Here is an 11,203-nt window from a genome sequence, read left to right on the forward strand (position 1 = left end):
CCTGTGTTCTCCTCTAGGATTTTGATGGAATCTTGTCTCACATTTAGATCTTTCATCCATTTTGAGTTTATCTTTGTGTATGGTGCAAGAGAGTGGTCTAGTTTCATTCTTCTGCATGTGGATGTCCAATTTTCCCAGCACCATTTATTGAAGAGACTGTCTTTTTTCCAGTAGATAGTCTTTCCTCCTTTATCAAATATTAGTTGACCATAAAGTTGAGGGTCCACTTCTGGGTTCTCTATTCTGTTCCATTGATCTATGTGTCTGTTTTTGTGCCAGTACCACACTGTCTTGATGACCACAGCTTTGTCGTACAACCTGAAATCTGGCATTGTGATGCCCCCAGCTACGGTTTTCTTTTTTAAAATTCCCCCTGGCTATTCGGGGTCTTTTCTGATTCCTCACAAATCCTAAAATAATTTGTTTTAACTCTCTGAAGAAAGTCCATGGTATTTTGATAGGGATTGCATTAAATGTGTAAATTGCCCTGGGTAACATTGACATTTTCAGGAAATATCAGAAAGGGAGAAGGAACATGAAAGACTCCTAACTCTGGGAAATGAACTAGGAGTGGTGGAAGGGGAGGAGGGCAGGGGGTGGGGGTGAATGGGTGACGGGCACTGAGGGGGGCACTTGACGGGATGAGCACTGGGTGTTAAACAAGTTTTAAATACAATAAATTGTTATGCATGAAAAATGCTAAATATAGAGTTATGCCTGCATTTCAAAGCAAAATGTTAACAGTTAACAGATATAATGCATTTATAACTATTCTTTCAGAAATCTCACAGAGTCAGTATTGTAAGAGCTTGAAATTTAGTGCAAACAAATGTACTCTTACTCATGATTTATGGTAGCACATTGACCCATACACTTTCTCAGGGCTCCTTTGACTTCACTGTTTCTAAGACTGTAGATAATGGGGTTCAGCACCGGGGTGAAGATAGTATAGAAGGCTGACACCACTTTATCATGGTTAGCTGATGTGTAGGATTTGGGTCTCATGTAAATAAAAATAGCTGCTCCATAAAAGAGTCCCACCACAGTCAGATGTGAGGAGCAGGTGGCAAAAGCCTTCTTGCGGGCTTCTCTAGAACGCATCTGGAGAACCACAGCAAGGATGAGACTGTAGGAAATCAGGATGAGAGAAAATGGAACCAGCAGCATTAATACACAGCAGATATACATGACATACTCAAAAACAAATGTGTCAGCACAAGCCAAACGCACCAGAGTGGGGGCCTCACAGAAGAAATGATTGATCTCATGTGCATCACAGAATGGAAAACTCAGGGTGGCAGCAGCCTGCATGAGCCCATCAGCTGCCCCCAAGAACCAGGACCCCATGGTCATTCTCAGGCATAATTGCCAGCTCATGAGAATGGGGTACCTCAGTGGGTGGCAAACAGCCACATAGCGGTCATAGGACATGGTTGCTAAGAGGAAGCACTCACTCCCTCCCAACGTTTGGAAGAAAAATATCTGCAACCCACAGCCAGCCGGGGAGATGGACTTCTTGCCACTCAAGTAGTCAGCTGCCATTTTGGGCACAATGGTGGAGATCAGCATCATGTCCATGAGGGAGAGTTGGCTCAGTAGGAAGTACATGGGTGTGTGGAGATGGACATCCTGATGAATCAGGAGAATCATGAGGGCATTGCCCACCAGGGAGCTGAAGGCAATTGTCAGAATCATCACAAAGAGAAATAGGTGGGCTTCTGTGTAGTTAAAGAGTCCCAGGAGAATGAAATCTGAGGTGGTGTTCCAGATGTTCATGATTTCAGAAAGAAATAACTCTGCAAATGAAGAAATATTTGATAGTTTTCGTCATTTACAGTGTTCTATTTCAATTACATTTTTCATGAAAATGATTTGCTCGAAAGTGTTGAAATCTATTTGGAATCCTTCATCAGTGATTTGCAGGGTTTTTAACTTGAGGATAAAATTAATTCTACCTTTTTAATAATTTTTCTCAAGTTTTATTTGCTTAAATGGTATCATCAATAAAATTTCATGATAAATTGAGTGTAAGTTGTCAGCATATCTTGTACTATTTGATATCAACCTCATGCAGAAGAAGTAAACTATTCACCTTTTCCTTTATGTTTGTATTTCCTTTTATTATGAATAATCAACATTCTTAGTAGCTGAATTAAATTAATGTGTTCAGCAATATAAAAACTAGGCACTTATTAATGAGCAATATGTATATATAACACAAAAAATTTATTTAAACCTACCAAAATCAGATAATTTTTCTTACATTGATTAATCTGGGAAGGCATTTTTTTCTTTTCAAATAAGAGAAGTCATATTTTCAAGTGTCAGAAGTAGATGACATTATTCTAGCAGCAATGTCCACAATAGCCAAACTGTGGAAGGAGCCTCGGTGTCCATCGAAAGATGAATGGATAAAGAAGATGTGGTCTATGTATACAATGGAATATTCCTCAGCCATTAGAAATGACAAATACCCACCATTTGCTTCAACGTGGATGGAACTGGAGGGTATTATGCTGAGTGAAATAAGTCAATCAGAGAAGGACAAACATTATATGTTCTCATTCATTTGGGGAATATAAATAATAGTGAAAGGGAATAGAAGGGAAGGGAGAAGAAATGTGTGGGAAATATCAGAAAGGGAGACAGAACATGAAGACTCCTAACTCTGGGAAATGAACTAGGGGTGGTGGAAGGGGAGGAGGGTGGGGGGTGGGGTTGACTGTGTAATGGGCACTGAGGGGGGCACTTGACGGAATGAGCACTGGGTGTTATTCTGTATGTTGGCAAATTGAACACCGATAAAAAAAATTTATTATAAAAAATAAAATAAAAATAAGAATTAAAAAAATAAGACATTATTCTGTAGATATTAACCTAACTTAATTTGGAATTGTTAGTGTTTTTCATTTGATTTTATCAAGTTATAAAGTGAATATAATAATTAACTTCTTAGAATATGTTCCCCATGGGACACCTGGATGGGTCAGCGGTTGAGCTTTGGTCTTTGGCTCAGAATGTGTTCCCAGATTCCCAGGATGGAGTCCCAAATTGGGCTCCTTGTGTGCAGCCTGCTTCTCCTCCCTCCACCGTGTGTGTGTGTGCCTCTCTCTCTGTTTCTCTCATGAATAAATAAAATATTTTTAAAAATATGTTCTCCAAAGCAAGACTATGATACTATATGCAACGTTTTATTAACTTTATAAAGTGATTTTATGTAATGATACTGTTTCTCCTGAAAGTCACAGATACATGATCTTTTTGGGGGAAATGTGAAAATAAAATGTATTAGTACCCAATACAGAAATACATTCATTTCTTCTTCATTCTCAAGAGAATTTAAATGTCCTATGTGATTTTCATCCCTGATCTTCTAATACTGAAACTGTTTACACATATTGAATGGATGGGATCATACTTGAAGAAAATAAATAATCTAATTCATTCACAAAGATACATTCTAATTCAATAATGAAATTGGATGTCAGGAATCCACCTCTTCTATGGTCATTCAATTTATCTGCAAATTCCTTATGACTCCAATATTGGAATGCTAATCAAAACAGAGAAAGACAGGGCAAAAATCTCATTCAATCCCTAACTCCACTGCTTCAGAATAATTATTGTCTTAGAAGGATTCTAGTTCAGGGTTTTAGTGGGTTGTTTCAAATTTAAATACTCTGGACACATACTTCCTCCTAACTGCATTTCCTAAAACTTTGTTATTTGCACACCCCCATATCAGCAAAACTTGCATCCTGCACACCTAGTAACTGTATAAGCTACCTAATTATGGATTTTGTTATTGCTTTTGTGAATAACCTCAAAACCACCCTAACTCTTTTCTTTGATTTGAAGCCATTTTCCATTATTCTAAACTTTCTCATTCTTGATTAACGATAAAACTAAACATGTACTTAAAGTCAATCGGTAATTTAATAACTGCAGAGTGTTGGGTAAGTTTCCTAAAATAACTTTTGCTGTGATCTTACCCATTTTTAAATGTATGTTATTATAGTGTCATTATGTATATTCACATTATTCTGCAACCATGACCAATATATAACTCCAGGACTCTTCATAATCTATAACAGAAACTATGTACCCATTAAGCAATGATTTCCTGTTTCACCTTGTCCCTGGAAACTAGAAAACAACATTTTTCTAGTCTGGCTCTGTAAATTTGATTACTATAAGATCTTGAGTCTAGTGGAATTCCACAGAATTTATCTTTTGGGATTGGCTTGTTTCACTTAACATCATGTCCTCAAAAGTCATTCATGTCATAACATGTGTCAGAATTTCTTTCTGTTCTAAGGTGAGAAATATTCCTTTCTATGTATATGTAACATTTTCTTTATTAATTCCATCCATCTATAGACATTTGAGATGCTCTCATTCACTTCAGCTTTATATTTAAATTTAACTTTAATGAGATTTTTAAAAATTGTTATAATGTGAACAAATATAGCTTAATAATACAGAAATTTGAGCTTCTCTTTTCCCTTTACACATATGTAAGAAAGATTAATTTAGTCATTACAGAAGTTAAAATTACTATTTAATTTATCAAATACTTTTTGTCATGATACCTTTTCTTTTGATGTTTATAATTTTGGGTTTCTTTTTAATTTGGAAATATTAGCATTTAACTTTTGAATGGATTTAGGCATATATCTATGCATTACTTTAAGGTGAAATATATGTATAAATTTTCACTGTCATAGAACTAATTGTCTATTCAACATGCTATTGGTTTATAGTATTTACCAGAAAATCAATTAAAGACATCAGTTAATAAAATCACTGATAGGAAATTACATTTTTTTCAAGAAATAATAATGTTAAATTATTTTTGTTTTAAATTTCTTAACTATTCTTTCAGTATTACACAATAGACACAATTTTCTTTTTTTAATAAATTAATTTTTATTGGTGTTCAATTTACCAACATACAGAATAACACCCAGTGCTCATCCCGTCAAGTGTCCCCCTCAGTGCCCGTCACCCATTCACCCCCACCCCCCGCCCTCCACCACCCCTAGTTCGTTTCCCAGAGTTAGGAGTCTATGTTCTGTCTCCCTTTCTGATATTTCCCACACATTTCTTCTCCCTTCCCTTATATTCCCTTTCACTATTTTCTTAATTAAAATATTAGTACATCTACACAAAGAGGATTCTATAGGATTATTCCTAACTAACTGACTATGTATTCAAAGTGTTTGGAAATCCAGATGACAAATTAACTCATCTTATAAATAAAATATTTAAATGTAATTAAGTGGAAGAGAGAAAGTTAAACATTGAATAGTCTAAGACATGCAAAATGTAGTAGTCTGATTATTTTTTTCTCTTTGGTGTAAAACAGCTATCAATTTTTCTGTATTCAGTCCTTTAGTACCAATGATGATGACATTGTATGCCTTTAAATTGCAAAATATTTTCAATGATAATAGAAGGCATGAGTATAAATATTCCTTTTCATTTTCTCAGTATAGTCACAGAAAATTCACAGCACATTGATAATATTCCTTCCATATTTTTCTGATCCCCATTGCCCAAACATAACACAAAATCATAATTTTTCCTCAGAATATTGGGATGATCAGTCAATAGGTTCTGTTAACAATAATATGATCACAGCTAAATCAGTTATGTAACTGAATTGATAAGTTATTGCAGGGGTTTTACCCAATGTTTGTGTTGGCTAGCATACCTTTTAGTTTTTCACATTGTGGAATAGATAAGCATATAATTTTATTGGTAAAACTACATGGATAAAGTAATGCAAATTTGGATTTTCTAGAGTTCAGGATTGATAAAAAATTACTAAATATTAGAAATGACTATGGAAGACCTACTCACAAAGATAAAAATGATGTCTTCAACAAGCTGGATCTGTATCCTCTTTGAACAGGGTCATCCTAAGACATCTGTTCTGGAGGAGAAAGCCTCTTATATTCTGGCAGCATCAAACTTCCTCATATCAGTGTCAACAGTTAAGGGGTGTGTCCTATTGACTCCTTTTGTTAAAAATACTGTCTTATAAGTATAGCAGACCTGCATAAATTTGAATCTTTGAATAACAAAATTGTTTAATTTTCAAAGATTTTAAAGATTCCCATATTCCTACATTCTTTTAACAAGCTGTGATTCACTAAAATTAAAATGAGACAGAGGCACTTGGGTGGCACAGTCAGCAAGCCTTGTAACATGTTTTATGGCTCAAGTCATGATCCCAGGACCATGGGATCAAGCCCATCATCTGGCTCCACCACTAAATGTGGAGATTGCTAAATAGTATGTCTCCCTCTCCCTCTGTTCCTCCCCCTGATCTCACTCTCCTTCTAAAATAAACAAATTGCTAAAGAAAAATTAAGATAAGAGAAAATCAACTAAAAGCAAATATAAATATATATCCATGAAAAGAAATGATTTAAAAACACACCAAGAAGTGAATTAATGTGATACTTGTACCACTTATTAAATATTTGATGAGTGAGATTACATAATGAATTATTAAGAGATTAAATTTTTTCAAAGTCAGTAATTAAAATGATTAAGCCCATTGGTGTTCAATTTGCCAAAATATAGAATAACACCCACTGCTCATCCCAACAAGTGCCCCCCTCAGTGCCCATCACCCAGTCACCCCCACCCCCTGCCCATCTCTCTTTCTACCACCCATAGTTCGTTTCCCAGAGTTAGGAGTCTCTCATGTTCTGTCTCCCTTTCTGATATTTCACACTCATTTTTTCTCCTTTCCTCCTTATTCCTTTTCACTATTTTATATATTCCCCAAATGAATGAGACCATATAATGTTTGTCCTTCTCCGACTGACTTACTTCACTCGGCCTAATACCCTCCGGTTCAATCCACCTTGAAGCAAATGGTGGGTATTTGTCATTTCTAATGGCTGAGTAATATTCCATTGTATACATAGACCACATCTTCTTTATCCATTCATCTTTCGATGGACACCGAGGCTTCTACAGTTTGGCTATTGTGGACATTGCTGTTGCAAACATTCTTACCAACTTTTTCTTTCTTGTTTTTTGATAATAGACATTTTGACAAGTGAAGATGAGATCTCATTGTGGATTTGATTTGCATCTCCCTGATATTTAGTAGTGTTGAAAACCTTTTCACGTGGCCGTTGGCCATTTCTATGTCCTCTTTGTCTTCTTTGGGTCTATGTCTATTTAGAACCACTACCCATTTTAAATCAGACTAAATTTGTTACTGAGTTTTATAAATTCTTTATATATTTTGAATATTAACACTTTATCCAATATAATTTGTGAATATGTTCTTCTATTTAGGGGTGCGTAAGTGGCTCAGTGGTTGAGTGTCTGATTTTGGCTAAGGTTGTGATCCTGGGGTCCTAGGATCGAGTCCCACATCAGGATCCTTGCAGGGATCCTGCTTCTCCCTTTGCCTATGTCTCTGCCTCTCTCTCTCTCTCTCTCTCTCTCTCATGAATAAATAAATAAATAAATAAATAAAATCTTAAGAAATAATAAATGCAATTTAGTTAGCATATAGTGTATTATTAGTTTCAGAGGTAGAATTTAGTGATTAATCAGTTGAATATAAAACCCAGTGCTCACACATAAGCCTCCCCTTTAATGCCCATCACCCAGTTACCCATCTTCCCACCCTCCACCCCTCCAGCAACCCTGTTTGTTTCCTATAGTTAAGACTCTTATGGTTTACCTCCTATTCTATTTTTATCTTATTTTATTTTTCCTTCCCTTCTCATATATTCATCTGTTCTGTTTTTTGGATTCCACATATTAGTGAAATTGAATGACATTTGTCTGTCTCTGACTGACTTATTTCACTCAGCATAATGCTACCTAGTTCCATCTACATCATTGCTAAGGATAAGATTTCATTTTTTTGTGATGGCTGAAATATATATATATATATATATATATATATATATATAACTATGGCTGAAATATATATATGTATGTGTATATACATATACATATATATGTATGTATGTAACTATGTATTTATACATGCATATATATATGTATGTAACTATGCCACTATTTTCTTTTTTCATTTATTGGTTGATGGACATCTGGCCTCTTTCCATATTTGTGCATTTGTGGACATTGCTTCTATAAACATCAGGGTGCATTAGTTCCTTGGAATCATTTATTTTTTATTTATTGGGTAAATACCTAGTAGTACAGTTGCTGGGTTATAGGGTAGTTCTATTTTTAACTCTATTTTTAACTTTTAACTTTTTGAGAAACCTCCATACTCTGTTTTCCAGAGTGGCTGTACCACAGTTTGCATTCCCACCAAGAGTGTAAGAGGGTTCCCCGTTCTCTGTATCCTGGCCAACATCTGTGGTTTCTTGAATTGTTAATTTTAACAGGTGTGAAGTGGTATCTCATTGTGGCTTTGATTTGTATTTCCCTGATGAGGAATAACGTTGAGCATTTTTTGTTGTTCGTCTATTAGCCACCTGTATGTCTTCCTTGGAGAAATGTTTGTTCATGTCTTCTACCAATTTCCTGGCTAGATTTTTTTCCCTTGTTTTGCTTTTTTTTTGGGGGGGGGGGAGTTTCGAGTTTGATAAGTTCTTTATAGATCTTGTACATTAACCCTTTATCTGATATGCCATTTGCAAAATCTTCTCCCATTCTGTAGGTTACCTTCTAGTTTTGTTGATTATTTCCTTTGCTGTGCAAAAGCTTTTTAACCCAATGAAGTCTCAATAGTTCATTTTTGCTTTTGTCTCCTTTGCCTTTGGAGACGTGCCTAGCAAGAAATTGCTGTGGCTGAGGTCAATGGGATTGCTGCATGTCTTCTCTTATAGCATTTTGATGGGTTCCTGTCTCACATTTAGTTCTTTCATTGATTATGAGCTTATTTTTGTGTATACTCTAAGAAATTGGTCTAGTTTCATTCTTCTGCATATTGTTGTCCAGTTTTCCCAATATCATTTTTTGAGAGACTCTCTTTTTTTCTATTGGATATTCTATCCTGCTTTGTTGCAGATTAATTGACCATAGAGTCAAGGGTCCATTTCTGGATTCTCTATTCTGTTCCATTGATCTGTATTTTTATTTTAGTGTCAGTACCATATTGTCTTGATGACTACAGCTTTGTAATGTATCTTAAAGTCCAGAATCGTGATGCCTCCAGGTTTGATTTTCTTTTCCAGCGTACTTTGGCTAGTGGGTGTCTTTTCTGGTTCCATATAGATATTCAAATTGGTTATTCATTTTGTTAATGGTTTCTTTTGCTGCTCAGAAGCTTCTTAGTTTAATTCAATCCCATATGTTTATTTTCGCTTTTGTTCCCTTGCCTTTGGAATGAGGGATAAAATAACATCTTTAAAACTAATGTCAAGGACATCATCACCTATATTTTCTTCTGTAAGTTTTATGGTTTCAGGTCTTAAATTTGGGTTATTTTTGTTTCATTTTGTTGTTAAGTACATTACACACCCAGGATAGAGCTCATGAACACACAGCCCTGAGATCAAGACCTAAACTGAGATCAAGAAGCAGAAGCCTAAGTAACTGAGGCACACAGGTGCCCCTTACATTTAGTTTTTAAATGCATTTTGAGTTGGTTTTTGTATGTTGTGTAAGATTGTTCTCTAGTTTTAGTCTTTTGCATCCAGTTTTCTCAGCATCACTTACTGAAGAGATTGGCCTTTACTGAGTGTATATTCTTGCCTTCATTACAAAATTAATCAACCATATATGTGTGGGTTTATTTCTGGGCTATTTTGTTCCATTGATCCATGTGTCTATTTTTATGTCAATATTTTTATGTCAAACTTGACCAGTATAGTTTTGTAGTACAGAATAAAATCAGGGAGTAAAATACCTGTGGCAGTGACCTTCTTTCTCAAGATTTTCTAGGCTATTTGGGGTCTTTTATGGTTCCACAGAAATTTTATTCATTTATTGATTTTTAAAGATTTATTTATTTCATAAAGAGACTGAGTGAATGGGGACGAGGGGCAGATGGAGGGGGAGAGAAATCTTAAGCACATTATGTGCTGATCACAGAGCCCAACATGGGGCTGGATCTCACAAACCTGATACCATGACCTGAGCCAAAACCAAGAGGCAGATAGTTAACTGACTGTGCCACCCAGGTGCCCCACACAAATTTTAAAATTGTTTTTTTTTTCTTTGAGAAATGTGATTGTTATTTTGGTAGGAATGTTATTGAATCTGTAAGATTGCTTTGATTAGTATGGCATTTTAACAATATTAATTCTACCAATTTATGAGCATGTTTTTCCCCATTTATTCATGTGTACTTTATTTCATGAATATCTTAAAGCCTTCAATGTACAGGTTTTTCACCAGCTTGATTAAATTTATTATTTTGATATCATATTCTGTTTGATAGAATACATTTTTCTGATTTCTCTATCTGATAGAGATAGAGATTATTAGCACACAAAATACAATACAATTTATATATTAATCCCATTATCTTAAAATAACATTAGATTTATTTATTGGTTCTAAAAGTCTCTGGGAAGTCTTTTAGTACTTTCTTATATGTAGCATCATGTCACCTGCAAAACAGTAACAGTCTTCTTGCCAATTTGCCAATTTCTTTTATATAAGTTTTTTCTTGTCTAATTGCTGCATGTAAGACTTTCAAGGCCATGTTAAGTAGCCATGATAGTGCTTGTTCCTCATCCTACCATAATCTCTGCTGTTGACACAATATTATTGTTACAAGTAAATTGGACAACAAGGATATATTGCAGTACACATATGTCTATTATCTTGTTTATCTTGTTAGTATGCCACACATAATTTAATCATGGCATTAAGTGAAAAGAACCCAGATGTCTATCGACAGATGGAGATATATATATAATATATGTTATATATTTCTTTTCACTTAATGCCATGATTAAATTATAATATGTATTATATATATTCCATGGAATATTACTCAGCCATGAAAAGGATGAAATCTTACCAAGTACATTGACATGGTTGGAACTAGAGGGTATTATATTGAGTGAAATAAGTCAATCACAGAAAGACAATTATCGATCATAGGGGATGGGAGGGAAAAGTGAATGGGAAGAAACCAGAGAGGGAGACAAACCATGAGAGACTCTTAATTCTAAGAAACAAACTGAGGGTTGCTAGAGGAGAGGTGGGGGGGGATGAGATAACTAGGTGATGAGCATTA

The 11,203-nt window shown here is 35.1% G+C and overlaps 1 protein-coding gene across 1 annotated transcript; it reads right to left on the reverse strand.

The window, feature by feature from the left end:
• Positions 1-837: 837 nt before the first annotated feature.
• Positions 838-1,818, reverse strand: LOC129515053 (olfactory receptor 2T33-like). Its single transcript, XM_055333762.1, has one exon. It carries the CDS (start codon positions 1,774-1,776, stop codon positions 838-840), a length of 939 nt encoding a protein of 312 aa, XP_055189737.1. The 5' UTR covers positions 1,777-1,818.
• Between the last annotated feature and the right edge of the window lie 9,385 nt (positions 1,819-11,203).

The sequence above is a fragment of the Nyctereutes procyonoides genome, unplaced genomic scaffold, assembly GCF_905146905.1.
Source record: "Nyctereutes procyonoides isolate TBG_1078 unplaced genomic scaffold, NYPRO_anot_genome, whole genome shotgun sequence".
Classification (NCBI taxonomy): Eukaryota; Metazoa; Chordata; class Mammalia; order Carnivora; family Canidae; genus Nyctereutes; species Nyctereutes procyonoides.

Coding starts and splice junctions, on each gene's coding strand:
- LOC129515053 (XM_055333762.1), bottom strand. CDS start 1,776: ATGAACATCTGGAACACCACCTCAGATTTCATTCTCCTGGGACTCTTT.